The sequence below is a fragment of the Archocentrus centrarchus genome, chromosome 14 (assembly GCF_007364275.1).
Source record: "Archocentrus centrarchus isolate MPI-CPG fArcCen1 chromosome 14, fArcCen1, whole genome shotgun sequence".
In the NCBI taxonomy this organism is placed as follows: domain Eukaryota; kingdom Metazoa; phylum Chordata; class Actinopteri; order Cichliformes; family Cichlidae; genus Archocentrus; species Archocentrus centrarchus.
This window is the reverse complement of record NC_044359.1, coordinates 19,044,332-19,063,578: the sequence shown is the minus strand read 5'-3', so window position 1 is coordinate 19,063,578 and position 19,247 is coordinate 19,044,332. Positions and strand designations below refer to the sequence as shown.

Here is a 19,247-nt window from a genome sequence, read left to right as displayed (position 1 = left end):
CCATTGCCACAGGTGTATATGGCACCTGAGAGCCTATCCCAGGCGCCATAGGACAAGAGGCAGGATACACCCTGGACAGGTCACCAGCCTGACGCAGGGCTAACACAGAGAGACAACCATTCACACACATCCACATCTATGGGCAATTTAATATCATCAATTAACCTAACCCCACTAAGTGCATGTTTTTGGATTGTGGGAAGGGGGAGTATCCGGAGAGAACCCATGCAGACACAGGGAGAACATGCAAACTCCACACAGAAAGGCCCCAGCCAGATGGTGGATTCGAAACCTAACTGCTGTTGTACATTTTTAAAATAAGAATAATATGTTTAACCAGCTAGTATTCATGGTGCCAATTAGCAAGGGTAGCAACATTTAAGCATCTAGTCACCAAGTGCTGAAGCAGATGGTCCATTACAGTCATCAATGCTCTGCTGACTCAGTAACTCCTCAAAACCTTATCTGGCATTAACGTCAGCACAAAATCTGTGCCCAGGTGCTTCATGACACAGGCTTCCATGGCAGCTCATGTAAGTGCAACATGTAGGTGGCCCACTATTTTTGTCCATGCAGCGTACATGAAGACTTTTGAAATATCTATTCAATTCAATTCAGTTTCATTTAAATAGCGACAAATCACAACAACAACTGCTTCAAGGCACTTTTTGTTTTAAGGTAAAGACCCTACAATAATACAGAGAAAGCCCAACAGTCAAAACGACCCCCTATGATCAAGCACTTGGCGACAGTGGGAAGGAAAAACTCCCTTTTAATATGAAGAAACATTCGACAGAACCAGGCTCAGGGAGGGGCAGTCATCTGCTGCTGCAGGTTAGGGCTGAGGGGAGAGAGAGAGAACAAAAGACACACTGTGGAAGAGAGCCAGAGATTAATAATAACTAATGATTAAATGCAGAGTGGGGTTTAAACAATTGAGAGTGAAAAAGAGGTGAATGGAGAAGAAACACTCAACTGTGCATTATGGGAACCCCCCAGCAGCCTAGGCCTATTACAGTGTAACCAAGGGGTAGTTCAGGGTCAACTTATCCAGCCCTAACTATAAACTTGATCATAAAGGAAAGTTTTAAGCTTATCTTAAAAATAGAGAGGGTGTCTGGCTCCTGAATCCAAGCTGGGAGCTGGTTCCACAGAAGAGGGGCCTGAAAGCTGAAGGCTCTGCCTCCCATTCTACTCTTAAGTATCCTGGGAACCACAAGTTAGCCAGCAGTCTGAGAGCGAAGTGCTCTATTGGGGTGATATGGGACTATGAGGTCTTTAAGCTAAGATGAGGCCTGATTATTCAAGACCTTTTATGTGAGGAAAAGAAATTTAAATTCAATTCTGGACTTCACAGGGAGCCAATGAAGAGAAGCCAATATGGGAGAAATCTGCTCTCTCTTTCTAGTCCCTGTCAGTACTCTAGCTGAGGCATTTTGGATCAACTGAAGGTTTTTCAGGGAGCTTTTCAAACAACCTGATAATAATGAATTACAGTATTCCAGATGTTATGATGCATTTTTAAAGCTTGAACCTACACTGAACTGCATTAGCAGTAAAGGGTTACATATGCAGATATAATCTAGTGTAGGCATGTGTACCTGTGTGACTGTCATCTGTCAGCTAACACTTACCTCACAACCAAAGTAAAAAGGCAACAGTGCATAGTAATTATCACATATTGGTTAAACAAAGCACACCCAAAATCACTGCATAATGATTTATTCACATTTTTTTTTACATACTATATATTAATACTATTATTATTGCTGCAATTGTGGCGCTTTTCGGGTATTCGCTTTCAAAATTCCCATAATGAATTTCTATGCTCATATCTCTTTATAGTTTTCATCTTCATGCATGCTGAGTATTACATTTCACAGGAGCAGGATGCAAATAAATTAAACAGTCTCTTTTTTAAGTTACATCTCATAATCTATCCATTCTATTAATGCTTCAGTTACATGCCTTTTTCAAAGTCCATAGAGGGAACATACAGTCTCCATCAGAGGGTAAAGGCATTACAAAGAGCACATTAAGAATACATACTGTTAAAGCTGGCAATCTATGATTAATTTTCATAACCACCCAAACCCCTATTCCCCCACCCAAATAAAGCCTATCTATACCACATAGGGAAAATACTAAATGTAATTATAACATTTCATCTATGTACAGTAACTTTGAAATATGGCACCAAAACAGCTTGTGAAAAAAGCTTGAGGTTACATGTTAAAATATTTGTGACTACAATACTTTTCCTGTTTAAAGTGTGTAATTCCATTCATAAGCTTTCAACAGCGATAACATTTTACAAGCCAAAGTGGAAATACTGGCGCAGTTTTCTTGAATATTTTTCTTTTTTTTTTTTAGTGAAGAGAACACAGTGCCTTGCAGGCACTGGGAGCATTGTGATGTATTAACACAGTGCTGGAAAGTAATCTAACTCATCTTCCGTGCACCCTGTCTCTTACTTTGAGCAAAGGCTCTCGGGTGATGTGAGTCTGTTGTCTAATGCAGTGAAGAATAGTGACAAATTTTAGGAAAAGAGTCAGATACAACAAACAGTGTGTTCCAGTTTACGAAACATTTTAGTGTTGATTGTTTTTGTGTTGTTCAAAAGGTGCTTGTTTGTCCACTGTGTGGATTTAATAGTGTGGACATTATTTTTCTCTCAGTAGCTCAGATCAAATTAGCATTCAATTTTCCTGACTTGAGTCAGAGATTGGCTTTTTTTTTCCCCACACACATGCTTCTGCATGCACACGCTTAAGCTCTTGCATATGCACACATAATTGGAAAAATGAGAGATTTCTAAGCTACAGCAAAGGCAAATAAAGAACTTCGGATAATTCAACCTCACACAACCTTTAAACCTACAGTCTATTAATATTATTTGTAATTGCTCAGTTTTGTCAGTTGGGTTCTGTGAAGGCACCTAGTGTCACCTAGGCAGAGAGGAGCTCTCTTAATATAACCTTTGTTACAACAACACAGTTACCTTTTTAGTCTTGAAGTGTCAAAGACTCTACTTGGTGAAGTAATGCTTCATCGTGACTACACAGAGTCTATCTGTGCTCCTGAATAATAATGCAGTTGTGAGTTTTGTGCCTACTGATAGGTGGTCTGGGGCCAGGGGAAGGCTCTTCTCCAGTATTTAAAAGGTCTTTGAGCCCCCAGGCAGAGAAGCCTCTGTCAGACGTAGGCTGACTCGCTAGACTGGGTCCTGCCCAGGTTTGGGGCTTGGGACAGGTGTGAAACATCCTTCTTGCGCACTTCACAGATGGACTTCCTCCGGGCCTGCACCCCTCTGATGGCCGTCTTTATCTTCCTCCAGCCAAGGTGATTGAGCTCTGCCAGGTTGAGCAGCACACATATGCCACTAACTGCAAACATAAAGACCAAAAACACAGTCTTTTCTGTGGGACGGGACACGTAACACTCCACCTCCTTCACACATGGGTAGCGATCACACTCAAACATCCCTGGCACGTTGAAACCATACAGGAAATACTGGCCCGCCAAGAAGCCGATCTCAAGCGCGTTGCGGAACACAACCTGGATGACGTAGAAACGAGAGATGCCTTCTTGCCGTCGCACTTTAGCACTCTTGTGTGTTGGAGGGAGTCCCCGGGGTCCATTAGGAATCTCCTTGACCTCCAGGCAGTCATGATCCTCCTTACTACTGTCAGGATGCACCAGGATGCCGTTGATGTTTCGAGAATGAAGCTTGCGAGAGTGATGGTCATGATGGCGACCATGGTGACCATGACCATGGTGATCCATGTAAGGATGCAGGAGAGAGTAGCTTCGATCACGTGCTTTAGCAGACTGATGGACAGAATATGTGATGAAGCAAAGGCTCGGCGTGCACACCAGGATGATCTGAAAAACCCAGTAGCGGATGTGCGAGATCGGGAATGCCTTGTCATAACAAGCCTGGTTACAGCCGGGCTGCATGGTGTTACAAATGAACATGATTTGTTCATCTTCATACACCTTCTCCCCCACTATGCCAACTATTAAGATACGGAAAATCACCACCACTGTCAGCAGGATCCTGCAGAGACAGAAGGAAAGGGCAGGAAGGGGAGGTGGTGAAACAGGAGAAAGAGCATCAGTTAATGAGGAGCAAATGCAGAAAGCAAATTTTATGTGTGGGTATGACTGATTCTTTTCCTTTTTCATTATAAAGTTAATAGTGAATGGGTGTTGCTTACAGTAATGTATTTTTCTTTTTGATAATTAAAGGGACAGTGACATTATATTTGTTGCACGCATGCGCGCTTATGTGTGTGTGTGTGTGTGTGTGTGTGTGTGTGTGTGTGTGTGTGTGTGTGTGTGTGTGTGTGTGTGCATGTATTTGTGTGCTCGTACACAGCTGCTGTGATAAACAATACCCTGGGAAGGTAGAACTGTGCTCTAGATAGCATGCTCACTTCAGGCCCCTATCATAATACAAAGGTGATTTCACACTTATTTTCACTGCTGGACTGAAATGGAACATGCACTTTGGCAGACACAACATGACATCAGCTATGATAGATGCCCACTGATTTAAGAATCAGTCTTGTACGTTAGTATATTTCCCCTATTGTTAATTAGCGTCAATCAAATGTACCACATATTCTTGTTGCAAAGCTACTTAATAGTATATTGCTGTATAAATAACTTCCTTCTGTTTCACTGGTGATTCCCAAATGAGGATAGAAATATGCACCATATTAGGGGGCAACAACTGTCACAGTTGTAAAGCTTTTAGATGTGTAGCTATTTAAAGAGCTCACATACAAAAAAAAAAGAGTAATTTCAACTATAGGCAGCTGCTCTCCCGAGGAGATGGCATTTACTAAAAACTGCGAGGACTTCCCATTGAGCATCATTAGTGCTTTGCTGCAGTTATAGAAAGCTGTGTCCAGGGACCAGTGGATCTAGAGAGCAGTACAGCTGCTTTTCAAGGCCTCTCTGGTGTGCTGTTCTGTTATTTTCATGGTGCCGATCCAGTATGGGCACTGCGGAGGAGGGCTCAGGCTTCAGGGCTGCAGTGTCAGCTCTTTCTAATGAGCGAGGAAAGCCTGCACATCATTGGACTGGTATTTATGCCACCAGCCGTGGATGTGAATGCTTCTTGCTTGAAAGAGGCAGTTGCTTAGCCCGCACACAAGTGGGGCCACTGAAGGCAAGTAAAGGGACAGAGATAGATGGGAGTTAGCCCTGAGGTGAAAGCCAGCTACACAGGACAATGGCCAAAGTAATGTGATTTCTATGCATTTTAATTGTGCACATGAAACCCAAGTTGTTTGTTCTAAAAAGAGAGTCCATACTTTATCTTTTAATGAGGACTCAAAATGCCTATCGACCTTCTGTGGCCAGTAACCACAGCAACCTGCAGAGGATGGTTGACACCCAGTATGTAGGGGAAAAAATAGCCTACAGTTTTCAGAAACATCAGACAAGTTAAAAAAATATATATACATTTCTTTGAAGGGGGTAAAAGAGGATAAGTTGCTAAAGCAGAGGAAAAGACAGGTGAAGATAAGAGGTACACTGGGGGGACATGCGTTAGCATGAAACAGACTTAAAATAGAGCAGTGCCTTGCTGCAGGACTATCACTGCTCCACCTGCGAATGCATGCCTGTGTGTGTTTTTCTGTGCGAGAAAGAAAGGCATGAGGACACAGACACAAAGAGCGAAGAGTCAGCCATGTGTGTGACTTGGGAAAAACGGCAAAGACTCACGGCCGCCTGTGCCCAGAGCAGCTGCGAGTGTACACGCTACACTGACTTCCATCTTGGTTAAAAATCCAGAATAAAGCTTCCATGCACCTTTGGAGTTTCAGAAGTTAAAAACTGGTCCTATGTGTAATTTACATGAAGATATCGGCACCATCTGCTCCTTTGCAGTGAGCCTGATGTGTGTGAGGTCACTGGTGGTTTGACGGCAGTCGATATGGCTGAATGAATAATATTGATGATTCTCTGCACCACAAGAAGATCTGGCGCATTCTGCTCACTGGGATGGAGATCTGTAGTTGGCACTGCTCATCTGTATCCAAACATTTGCTTCAAAGACAGAGGATCTATGACTAACTCTTGGTCAGTGTCAGTGTGAGAATCTGCGGTGCTGGATGCTGATTTAAAAGTATATCAGAGGCTAGAGAGGAGCTTTTCTGCCTTCACTTTGTTTTTCTAATTGAGGTAATAAAGGACACTGGCTGCTTCTCTGCCCAGTGATAATTACTATATGATAATAACAATTTAATGCCATTAAATGTGCCTGCTGTCAACGTCTTGTGCAACGGCAAAGGCTCATAGATGATATGTTTTTTTAATGTAGAACTGAAACACTCCTAGTTCAAGTTTATTTTTACTAACAGATGGCTTGTTTTTTATGATTATTATATAGTGCATGTTATGTGCAAAATAAGTATGCACACAGTGAGTCTGTGGAACTGTTTTGCAATCATCTGCAAACATTCTCTGGGATTTATGTCTTGTGAAAAACTGTGAAGTTTCCATTACTCATGGAAACTGTCTATACCTCTACCATAATGCACACTATATATGAGATTAGACCATCTCAGAGAGCTGTTTCAGTGGCTGCCTGCACCAGTTTTTCTTGTTAGTTGTTGCTAACTTTCTATAAATATATCTGTGCCTTTTTTTATCACCTCTTAAACTGTCCTACAGGAATTATTTTCCAATGAAAATCTTTAAATTTGACTTACCAGAGATAGAAGAAAAGCAAGTTTAAAGCAGTTCTAAAGATATTCAACATATTATTAAAGAAAAGTTCAAGCCTGTAAAAATATTGCATGACTATATATGCACATACATGAAAATGGAAGTAATTAAACTACACTACATTTTTTTTTTTAACTAAAGAGTAATTTTTCCTAACTCATGCTGTGAATCACATCAGTAATGTACAATGATTTTCTCAGTTTGCATCTATATCAAATATAAATAAAGTTACAAAGCTAAAAACACAAAACAAAACAAATAAGTCAAATACTACAAAACTCCTTGTAAATTAAACGTGTGCTGTGTGTTCACATGTGAACAGGTCATTTCCAGATGCTTAGGATCGGGCTGCAGATGTCCTCGAACTGAAGGTGAGAGGACCTTCTTTCTTAAAATGCTGAGCGCTGTGATTTCTGATGAATGCTGCCACATAGATCATCGGAGCAAACTTTCCACTCTGCTATGTGTTCACGATTGTGACAGCTTTTATAGTGACAGACCGAATCCAGATCTGTTTACAAAAAATATAAAAAAGCAGTTTATAGCATTCTTTCACTCCATAGACATAGGTCAGTTTTTATATTTATCTGTACTCACAAGCAATCCCAAAGTGTGAGCTGTGATGGTACTACAGGGGGGCGGCAATAACAGAAATTCAGTTTGAACTTACTCACAATCGTACATAGTTATTATTTCTATAAATGTATTTATTTATTTATGTAAAGGGGGGGCAGCAGAGGGGGTTGGGGGGGGGGGGGGGTCCCCATGGGATTTTGTGGTTTTTAAGGGGGCCGCAGCGGTCTTGACTTTGGGAACCACTGATCTAAAAAAAAAAAACTTTGTGTTTTTTTGCTACATGAATTGGAACAATTTTGTGATTGCGCTTTTCGTGTGGCCTTCCCAGAGGTTTGTTCAATTTAAAAGTAAGAACATTTGAGCATACCTATGGGCTTTCCTTAGCACACGCTTTTAAAAATTCAGTCATTACTTCTGATTTTTTTTTATCATTAAAAGAATCCCAAGGCATTGCCTGTATTGAGCGCTGTGTGTGTATTTGGGTGTGGTGCTTTATGTGTGTACTCTACTGCTGGATAGCAGGATAATCAGCATGGGGCAGATTGCTGCATTAGCAGAAAGCAGTGCCCCAACGTTGTCTGGAAACATCAGTGTTTTAAGTCCTGCAGCATAACTAGCCAATACAGTTAGTAAGGGCAGATTAAGACAGCCCAAAGGCCTGAACCTGCAGAATAGTCAATAAGAGTCACGCCTGATGAAAAAGATTTCAGAATTTTTAGCATCTCAAACTCAAGGGGCAGAATATTAAAATACTTGAAAAGTTGATTTAAATAAGAACACATGAAAAAGATTCAGAGAGTACAACACATCACAACATGGTTCCTATAACCAAAATTTCCTTGAATAGCTGGAAAATTATCCTCCACATCAGTTCCCACTCATCACCACATTTAGTAGCCTGCTTCCCGGAGGGCCTGCTTAAAGCTAAGACTAAACATTACATTTTTAGAGACCTTCTAAATCCCTACCACTGTCCAAGAGATTTAATAAGATTTAAAAGAAAATTAATCCTTCTGTGTGTGTAGATTGTGTTCACGTCTTGAACTTCTTTTTTAATGTCTGTTTTCTTGGGCTGCATCACTGACAGCTGACATTTTCATTTAGTGCAAAGACCAACAGCGGCTCATGGGCATGCTAACATTAATGTCTAGAGGGACAAAAATAGGAGGAAGTAAAGGAAGTAATGACGTGGTACATCGTTGCCGTGTTACCCTTCAAAGTGATCCGCAGGCAGCTGATTGACCTGTAAGATTGTGTGTGTAGTGTAACGGTAGCTGCTCGTCAGCTGGTGTGTCGGCTGGGCATGCAAACTCTGTCTTTCCCAGAGGCTTTCACACACAAACGTGCATGCACACACGCGCGCGCACACACACACACACACACACACACACACACACACACACACACACACACACACACACACACACACACACACACACACACACACACACGTTCATTCATGGAGCAGCTGCTGTTGTGAGCCTCCAGGGAGAACAGAGACCCACAAGCACAGATGCACCAGAAAACGTACACTTGCCCTCATACACAGATTGTGAATATAATAAAGTCCCTGTTACCATATGAAGGTGCACAGACTGGCATCTGAAGCGCTGGTAAGTGCAGTTATCTGTTGAGAAACCGTGGGTAAAAATATTCTTGCCACCCATACGCTCTCAATAATAAGCTCCACTGATTGCTGATGGCAGCACATAATGAATAAAGACTTTACCAGGCCTAGAAATTAGACAGCTTAATTATCAGAGTGCACACATTTCTATCCACCCGCCCCTCATCACTGCTCCTCTTCTCAAACTGTTTTAATAGTTTAAGGTCTTGCCCACATATCAGGCAGACGTGCATGAATGCCTGAGGTGCAACTAAGAGTCGGCGTGACGAATACTGTAATATAAGCTAAACTTGAGCTGTGGTGGTTCTCTTGTCCCTGCTGTCTTAAAATATGTTACTGAGAGCATGAAACAGAAACGGTTTAAAAAACAGACTGAGTTTAGCGATGTTAGACTCAAACCATAACAGCCTTTTCATCCTATTAGTTTCCTTTATGCCAAGACAGAGTCAACACAGGCAGAAATGTAATTATATCACTTGCTCGCTCAACATCTCGGAGGGAAATGGCCTCCAGCTGTTTTGCAGGAATAAAGGAGGAAACAGGGAAGTTAATTGGGGGAGACTCTACAGGTATCTGTGCCAATTATACCCCGGCTAACAGGCAACAACAACGAGATCTGTGTTCTGATAGCAATGCCGTTACAATTGCGTTTGAGAAATGTGCCTTAGAAGCAAATGGTTCATGATGGGTATTTTTTTTTTTTTTATGTTAAACTGCTTCGCTGAAAAAAATAACAGTCACTCAAAGAAAGCTGAGGGAAGAAATTCCTCCACACGGCATTTCGATTAGCTCATTGCATGGCCTAACCATGCATGATGATGATGCAGAGCACACCAGATGCAGCTTTTCTCTATCCCATTTGTCTTTATGTCATCTAAAATTATCCTTTCATCTCAACGGAGGCAAACATTATGCAGAAGTGTTTCTATCTTTAAAAAAAAACAACAAACTTGAAAGCTAAAGCGCTTTAAATGAATGGTATGAGCATTTCCCTTTGGATCCCAACCAGCATGTTTTGCTGATCGCATCAATATGTGATTTGAGAATATTCCATATACAACATCTTAGCTATTCAGTGCAGTGTTTGCAGTAATGATGGGTTCTATGCAAGGTTTCTGGGGTTATTATGACTCACTGGATAATCAAATCCCCATCAAGACCCTTACTGGAGAGACAGCTAAAATGTGTAAATTATCCATCTATTTTTTATGAAAATGTTTGATATCAAGGAGAAAAGAGATGATCACAGCAAGTAGTCAGCGAAATGCCATTGTGTCACCTAGCCTGACCCTTTCAGACCTGCTCAAAATTGCGAGACCTCTCCATCATAGGAAATTGAACTCATGCTTTAAATGGTATTTGGTCAGCACATTGCATAAGACCCCTTTTTTAATTTGAAAAATTCTCAGAATGCATCAGATCTGTTCTGTCTCTTAAATATGTATTAGTGCAGGAACCTTTAGGTCTTGGTGCAGAAAAAAAAATAATAAGCTGCATCATGTGGTTGCATTGCATGTTCTTAAGCACATCCATTTGAAGACAGATGATGTAAATGAGTGTGTTTTTATGTAACCGGAAAAAAACATTGCTATGTCTTCACTTAGTCATCTTGGTGGCTGATTTGTCATTGCCCCACTTGGCCAGCTAGTGAAGAAAAGAGTCAAAGATCGAGGATTAGAGGGTGTGTAAAATAAATCTGACCTGGCATGAGCAATTTTTCTAATTTCTTTTTTGTTCAGGATGAAGCATTGTACAATATATATCTACATCATCTATCTGTATATTAAAAAATGTCAGTTGTCAATTAAGTCTGGGTTACTAAAACGAAGAAAGAGAATTACTAACTACTCTGTCCACCCATTTTAGAATCACTAATTAATCTAACAGGCATGTCTTTGGACTGAAAGAAACTCCACACAGAAAGGACCCAGCCTTCCAGTGGATTTGAACCCAGGACCTTCTTACTGTGATGCGAGAGTATTTAAAAAACAGCATCGCTGTGCTGCCCACTGCTCTATCAGCAATCTTTTTTTTTTTCCTGCATTACAGTTAAATAGTAATGCTTCTAGTAAAAATAATTCAAAAGTTAATAATCAGGATAATGAATAAAATAAATCCTTCTGTGTTTGAGGACAAACAGCATTGAAGCTTTGTCCTAAAGCTGCATATTGAACCTTAATTTTTAGGTAGGGATATATCATCTGACTGTATAACTGTGGTAGACTCATGAAAGTACTTTTAATAAGTGTCTGGAAAGGTTATTTATTTCAAAATTGTTGTGCAAGTATCTCTGCTGCTAAACTGTAGCCTCTACATAAGGTTAGTAAACAGAACCTTTGCTGCATATCAGTGCATATCAGTGCTGGTTAGAAAGCTTTTAACTGACTTTCATAAAACTATGTGTGGCAAGTTACTTCTTAAAAAGCATTAATGGATTTTTAGCCATGTGGAAGCAGACCGGAAAAACACTGCTGATATGTAAGCTGAAAATGTTTGAAAACAATTGCTACTTCCCAAACCACTAAATACAGAGCAACATTAGTGTTGATTTATAGCTGTAAAAGCTTCTAATCATATTCATAAGTTAATTATTGAAAGTTCTTGAAAGACCCTAAAATGCTTTGTGGATTCACATGCTGGAAAGTAGGCTTCATGTTAAACACGAAGCCTACTTTCCAAATCCTGTAGCTTGCTGTAGTAAAGTACTATCATTATGGAGATCACTCACTGTAATCTATAATTCATTCTGCACATTAATGAACTTCCCCAGCTTCCCTTTAATGTGTGCTTTCATTCATCATTTCGATTGAGGGAAATGTATTTGTTAATAATGAGGATTTTTTTTTCATTGTAGTGTCAAATGAAGTGTTTAGTAGAAGTAGAAGTTTGTGATTAGGCTGCCCATTTCTTTTTACTGACTTATTCTTTTTATTTTAGTTTGGGGCATTATACACTGTATTATGGCTTCATAGATTTTGTTGGGCTGTCAGAGTCAACTATCCCCAGTTAAACATCTTTGCTGTTGGGGCTTTCCCATCATGAAGTTAAAGCTTGGCACTACTGAATATTTAAAACACTGCAAATAAACTGTTTTGAAATCTCAGTGCAGCCCACATACACGGATGATTTACCTCACATTGTTTTCTTTTTCTTTTCTTTTTTTAATCAGCCCTTGTCTTTTTCTTAATTAAAGTAATAAGTGTTTAAATTAGCTATTAGTTTAGCCTCTGGTGCACATTTTGACTGGACCACATTTTTCAGTTTATACACACCATCTTCACAACATGTCCTTTAAGAGCATTTTGGTGTTTAGGAACAGGCTCACTATTCATAAAAGGTTAACCGAACCTGTCTGAATCTAATTAGAAAATATCACTACATGTGGAAAGTCATTAAATATACATTTAGGCTATGCATAGGGGAAACATTACATGCCTGATAAAATTCTTACACTCACCACTGATGTGTTGCTGAAATGAATAATAGCCCGTGCTGAATGAAAGCTGAGCTCAGCGCTAGTGGCAAACCGTGCAATCAATTTCATTCAACATCGGGGGTTGCTGCAGAAATAAACTAATGACAGCTGTAGATGTGCAGGAAAATTGTTTAATTTGAAAGACAGTCGTGCTGCTTGCCACACCATGATGGATTACTAATCCTGTCTAATGCTGAGATATTGATGCCATTGTTTTGCTTTTGCAACAAAACCTTCTCAGGAGGAATAGATTTTATCCATGAAGAAGACTATCAATGATACATGAAGTATATTCTGCCAGTAGGGATGATGTCCTCAATTTAGGCAGAGCATTCCTGCATCTCGGATTATTTTGGGAGAACTAGGGTGCCCTTCTCAAAGTAGGGTACCTCCTTTTTGTGGATATCCTGACCCATTTAGGAAAAGAACATGGCCATGAAAACTGCAGGAGTGAACAACTTCAGGGCAAAGAGAGCATTTTGCTTTTAGAGCCAACAAACAAGAATGCAGATATGTTCGGCCACGTCAAACCTTTCAGGACTGCCCATCTAAGTGCAGGTTCTTCCAGCCATATAAACAGCATTACAAAGCAACAAGGTGTATTTTATACACCACTTTGTCTGCTGCATTAAGAGGCTGGTCAACTCTGCATGCATTTTTAATGAATGATTTGACATCAGTTGCAGCATGCAACAAGAGACACATAACATTTATTAAGATTTTATGGTTTATGCTGCTTAAGTGGAGAGTGATAGATGATGAATTATGGATCATTTTTAACTCCATCATGCAAGGACAAAAACAAATAACTGGTAAATGGACACAGAAACCTAAAGGTGCATAAATAAATAACAAAATTCCATTTTCTAAATTAACTCTGAATCAGATTGAATTGCAGTTTACAGAATGTAATGTATGTGGAGGTAATTTTTTGGCTTTGACAGCAGAGAAATTCTGCTGCTTTACACAGACAGGGACTATTGCATGTCATTTATCTCAGAATCAGTCTCATCATTTAAAAGAGCTGCATTATGAACATTACTGTCAAGTGAAGTTAAAAGTGCTCATCCAGCAGCTCCAGATGAAGGATCTCTGACACAGATTCTGAGCACTAAACCTCTGCAGAGGGAAAACTTTCCTTCCTTCCTCTGTGCTACCCCCACGCACCCACCCATCCCTTGCACCCCTTTTTGTTCTGCCTCTACTGCTCACATCATCTCCTCTCTATCCATCTGGCAACCTTTATTATTTTATCTTCCTTGGATCACCCTAGTCCTCCATTATCTCTGCCTCTTTTTCTTTTTTTTTTTGCTTTTATCTTTTGCGCTGACCTCACTACAGCATTGCAGTCAAGGAGAGGCAAGGTATATATCTCACACCCAAAGGCTTGATCTTCACACGGTTGAATGCATTTTTTTTCTCGCAAGACATCACAAACATTCACACCTGTGATCTGCAAATCATTTGAGCATAACATGTGACACACACACACACACAGAAACACACAAATGCCAAAGCTAAATATTAAACTGTTTATTGCTCGTAGTTGTGTGTTTTTAAATGTGTTGTAATAATGTGATTCTAAGGGCTGGGAAAACTCATGGTCCTAGGTATTAGATGTGTGCCCTCCACATTCAGTTTGCAATGTTATATGGACATGTAATCATCTGTCTGTCCCACCTACATAAATACTTCATTTGTATAAGATAGCATAGACCAGAGGTATCTGATAAGCAGGAATAATAAATAGGATAAGACGAAAAGTAAATTACTGGTGTAACATTTTTATTGTGAAGGCTGTAGATATACAAAAATGAAATTACTATTTTAATTGTAATCACAAGTCAATTAATATGCATCCAAAACAACCACAAACATTATCAAGGCTGCTAATGTCAGATTTTACATACATTTACACAAATACAGCTGTACCATGAGCATAATAATAAAATCAGAATGAAATAATTTCTCAATTTTGATGACTGGGCATGTTAAAGTTTTTCAAATATAGAGGACAAGGCTAAGAAACTTCTCTTTTCCAGTGCAAATTTTGTATTAAATATCTTTATTATACGCAGAAAATAGATACAGGCCAGGTCTGTTTAATGACCTGTTAGAAGCATTCTCAGCAGAAATGTCATTAATTCTCTATGATTAACAGGCGGACACTAGTTGAGACACTATACACAATACTGAACCATACTATTATAAGCCAAAGGCCCCACTGTAACTGTAAATATACAGTGAAACTGGTTTGGGATAGAGATGGATTAATGCAGCCTTGATAATGTTTTTCTTTTTTTCATGTGTTATCATGAGTATTGTCGCTGGTTATCCATGCACACATAGTACATTGCGCAGTTAGAAGTCAAGCTTATGAACATTTCACAATACACAACATTAATAACTGAATGAGTCATAATATGCAAGGCACCTGTGGTTAGTCAGAGGCACAGAAGCAACTCTCAATTTGTCTGTCTCAATCAAAGACCACAATTAAGCTAACCTATGCCACTGTGTAGAGTTGGTCTGTTTCTATTTTCAGCCCTCTTCTGTATTCCTGAGCTAATTATCTATCCTATGCCAGGGCATAGGTTAGCTTAAAACCTACAATTAAGAAACAGCTTAATTGTAGCTCGAAAAGACAGTCTAGACATCTGACAATGCTGACAGTGTCTCACGGTGGATTTACATCCTCATGTCGGCACTCAAAAAGATGACTGACATGCAACCATGTTCCAAAGTTTTGATGCAGGGGAGACCTTTATGCCATGTTGAGACATCGCTGTTCTGTACTTTGGAACTGCATCCTTTAACACGGCAAGCGAACACATGCAAACTCTGTGAAAGTAATGACACACAGGCTGAACATCCTACTTGTGATGCCATCTAGCAGTTGCTGCATGCCACACCCTGTGAAGTGCAGGACTTCACGATGCACAACAGTGTAACACTACATCACAGTTGGTTGTGTTCACAAGTGCAATGGACCACAGCCAACAATAGTTGTTGGCTGTGGTCAGTGGTGCAACAGACTTGAACCTTTCAACCCGTAGAGGTCAGTGCAACAATTTCGACTCCATACATAATTTAGAGTGGAGTTTTAACAATCTACGAGGCACCTTGACAGCACAAAGCTGTGCCAGTGGTGAACAATTCTCCAACTTGCTGGTACATCCAGAAACATCATTCTTGTCATTTAATTATTAAATATCACTGATTTCCTGACCATGCAGACACATGCTTAGGATTAGGAATCAAAACGTTATCTTTTGTAGTTTTTGTCTTTCAGCTGAGATAACCTAAGAATGTCTAATGGTTTATAAATGCCTTTCTATTAAAAAAAAAAAAAGCAACATCACCACTTAAAAATAACTTGCTACAAGCTAACCCACAGTCTCTCTGTCCAAAGTCCAATACATCTTCAGATATCCTGCAATCACGCTAACTAAAGGGACAAAATCAGAATCGGCACAGAGAGAGTTAGAAGCTGTTCAGGGACCTAAAAACAAAAATACTTACAAATAATGTAGAGTGACTCAAAAAGCAAGGTTTCTTGGCTCACATAGCATATGGAAGAAAAATGGAGGAAACCCCCACTGGAAAGCAGATAATGTTACTAATGCTCTAGGGCCAACTAAAGAGCCTTGTAGGACAAACGTGAGGAAAGCCAAACACATGGGGATCATTTACAAAGCATTTCACTGTATTCAGCACAGTAGAACATAGCTGTGGATTTCATATTACTATATGAGGGAGATGGGTTTTTTACTATCATTTAGCTATCCAATGTCTCATGTCTTTGGATGGTTTGACACCACAGAAAATGAAAATAGTAATACTCTGTCATATCTCAAACAAAAAGTGTACTATTCTAAATTGATCCGCTCAATTTACTAAACACATCTTTGGTATTCAGGGTACCCTCTTTTAGTGTTCAGCCAGTGAAGTGCATGATCAACAAATAGCTCAAATTATGCATATAAGAAAGAAACCACTGCATCATGAGAATATTCTTTATGACTTCTGAAAGAGGTAGCAGACAAATTGAGAGTTGCTTTTGTGCCTCTGAAAATCTGTAGGTGGCGTGAATCATCCAGAGATTAATTTTCAGCATTCTTTGTACCCTGTGCTCAAACAGGGTGTTACTAATTCAGCTTCCAGGACTGTATATTAAAGCTGCATTAAGTAATTTTTGACCACTAGGGGGCGGAAAGACTCCAAAACAAGTTCACAACAGTTAGCATCTAGCTTATCAAGGTGTTATGGCTAACATGTTAGCAAACAGTTGCCTACTCACATATCCAGCAGAAACAGAGCAACACGGACATCCCTTTGGTCTCCTTTATCTGGCCACCTGTTGAATGTAATTCCAATATTCACTGGCGTTTTAGCCCTTGTTTCCTCTTTTGCTAAATGTCCAACTTCCCTTACCAGTTCCTTCGGCTTTTTTCACACTGGGCAGTTAGCTTCTGTACTTGGAGCGACTGCCCACACTCATTCGGGCCAACGTTGTTTTGGTTTTGTCGCTTAAAGAAACCAAAACAACCAGCCGAAAGCTACATAGAGCTTCCAAGTGGGATGTTGATTCTCAGTGGTAAAACAGTACTACCAATCCCATCAGTGAGAGGTATTCATAAGATTCAATTAAACAAAGATAGCACTTAATGCATCTTTAAATCAAGTCAATGTGCAGGGGTTTTTTTCCATCTGAGGACTAGACCAGATGAATTCACTGGTTAATGCACTTTTAAAGTATAGAAAAAGAGTTGACTGAAATGACTTGGTTGGAAGGAAAATCTCTATCATCACTTCAAATCGCTGATCAGCTGAAATGTTGGTATGATGCGGCTCACATCGTCTCTGTTGCTTTGTCGCAGGTACATTTCCACTAATTTGGAGGATATCGCTTGTGCACAGATGAGCTAATTTTCAGTCCTTTAACTTACATGGGGCAAGACACACACACACAGTCCCACAAAAGGCCATTGGAGCAGAAAGAAGATTAGGCCATGTCTTTGTTGAGGACCAATTTGGGTTAATGAACACAGCAGAGTGATCACAGTTTTCATTGTTAATTTTTGTTTTTTCTGCAAAGCAATTTTTAAATTGCCAACACATGCGTCGAAATTTCACAGGCGGAAGCATGTTGACTCTTCACTTTTCCAATTGACCGTCCTAGCGTGACATTTGGATTGTGTTCACTGGGTAGAAAATTCCACTTTTGGAATCAATTAATCACACAGAGATGATGTGGAGCACGTATATCACCGATTTTACAGCAAGTCTCCATGGCATGTCTCCACTGCTAATCAAACTAAAAGCTCGTCTGTTCAACTCTCCGCCACAAAACATTTTCACACAAAATACAACGTCTGCCAGTCAAAACAAATGAACTTCTTTTAAAATAAATCAAATCAGAGTTCAGAGTCATTAACTCCCCCTTTGATTCTTCCTCCACACCTGCTTGATCACCATCCTTTCATCGTCCGCACCTCTGCTCTTCTCTCACTCCTACTCCCCTCTCCTCCTTCTGTCCTATTGGTCTGTGGCCAGCAGCATCGAGCATGATCTATCAATAGCTAGGCTATTAGGTGGTATCAACATAGGAACCCCTCTGAATTAACCATAATGTCTAGTAAAGCTTGCAACTGACTATGTGCAATTAGGTTATGCCTTAACTTATGGTGGGTGTGGAGGATAATAGTGAGGAGAGCAGGGATGATGAAAGGACAGGGAAAGCAGGAAGGACTGTGGGGGATTGTGGAACAGAGGAGAGCACTGGGACAAGCCTTGAGGAGGGTGGTCTCTGTAAGGATGCCATCCACTGATCCATTTAAAACAATATGTAACAGACACACACACACACACACACACACACACACACACCCTAGCTCACCAGTAGAAATAAAACCACAGACACGAAACCAGAAAACACCATCTACACACGCAAAATTGATCCACGTCTTACCTTCCAATCATAGTAGAGTGCTGCTGGACAGCCGCCTCCAGCAGCCTCTCCAGAATCGTCCATTCTCCCATGGCGAGTCAGAGGTGACAGAACAGTCAGAAGAAACAGGACTTGGGGGGCCAACCCCCTTTCTTCCAGGGAACTCCTTCTCCTTCCTCCCAGGACCAGCCTGTACTTTAGTGGAGCAGCAGAGAGTAGAATCAACCCCCTGTCACACCTCAGCTCTCTTTTGACCTCTACACGTTGGCCTGGCCGTTGATCAGTTTGTCTCTGTATGCGAGTGAGTGTCTTCTGCTGGGCCTGTCCCGCTCTGCTCCTCTTCCAGGTGCTGGAGAGGTGCGGAGCTGATTGCCTCCCACCCCCCCTTCTCTCTCCCGTAGTCTCTCCTCCCCCCTCCCCTGTGCAGTGATGCTTGTCCTCCCCCTGCCGCACCACTCTGCTCTGCGCTACAGCATATGCTATAGCTCACTGAATGACAGCCATGATCACCCTCTGTTTTCCACTTGCCTCTGTTCTCCTTCCCCTCTCCTTCTTCTGTCCCTGCCTTTGTCCTCCACCTTACCCCCAGGGCACTGCTTGTACTTCAGCTGCACTCACTGCCATCGGTGCCCCTCTGCACTCGTCCTTGCATTGTGTAGAAGCTTTGCCTTTGCTGCACCCTTGCTGCTTCAACCCAAACACACACACACCACATACAGCTGATCCTCCTTGGCTCACCTCAGCAAACAGCACTGTAAACACACACACACACACAAACACACGCACACACTTGCACTCGATGACAGCCCTGAATCCCACTCTCCCACTTCCTACTGAGGACTGCAGATCCACGCCAGCACACAAAGCTCCTGCCT

At 40.8% G+C, this 19,247-nt stretch overlaps 1 protein-coding gene across 2 annotated transcripts; it reads right to left on the bottom strand.

The window, feature by feature from the left end:
* Positions 1-1,775: 1,775 nt before the first annotated feature.
* Positions 1,776-18,732, bottom strand: LOC115792075 (gap junction delta-2 protein-like). 2 transcript variants are annotated; one of them, XM_030746452.1, is made up of 3 exons: positions 18,394-18,732; positions 16,723-16,779; positions 1,776-4,060 (listed from the first exon to the last, which is right to left on the bottom strand). In XM_030746452.1, exons 1-3 carry the CDS (start codon positions 18,462-18,464, stop codon positions 3,196-3,198), a joined length of 993 nt encoding a protein of 330 aa, XP_030602312.1. In that variant the 5' UTR covers positions 18,465-18,732; the 3' UTR covers positions 1,776-3,195. The 2 variants fall into 2 exon arrangements, with proteins under 2 accessions (XP_030602312.1, XP_030602313.1); XM_030746453.1 differs by lacking the exon at positions 16,723-16,779.
* Between the last annotated feature and the right edge of the window lie 515 nt (positions 18,733-19,247).

Coding starts and splice junctions, on each gene's coding strand:
- LOC115792075 (XM_030746452.1), bottom strand. CDS start 18,464: ATGGGAGAATGGACGATTCTGGAGAGGCTGCTGGAGGCGGCTGTCCAG. Junction 16,780..18,393: donor CACTCTACTATGATTGGAAG/GTAAGACGTGGA, acceptor TACATTCAACAG/GTGGCCAGATAAAGGAGACC. Junction 4,061..16,722: donor GCTCTGTTTCTGCTGGATAT/GTGAGTAGGCAA, acceptor CTGTCTCTGCAG/GATCCTGCTGACAGTGGTGG.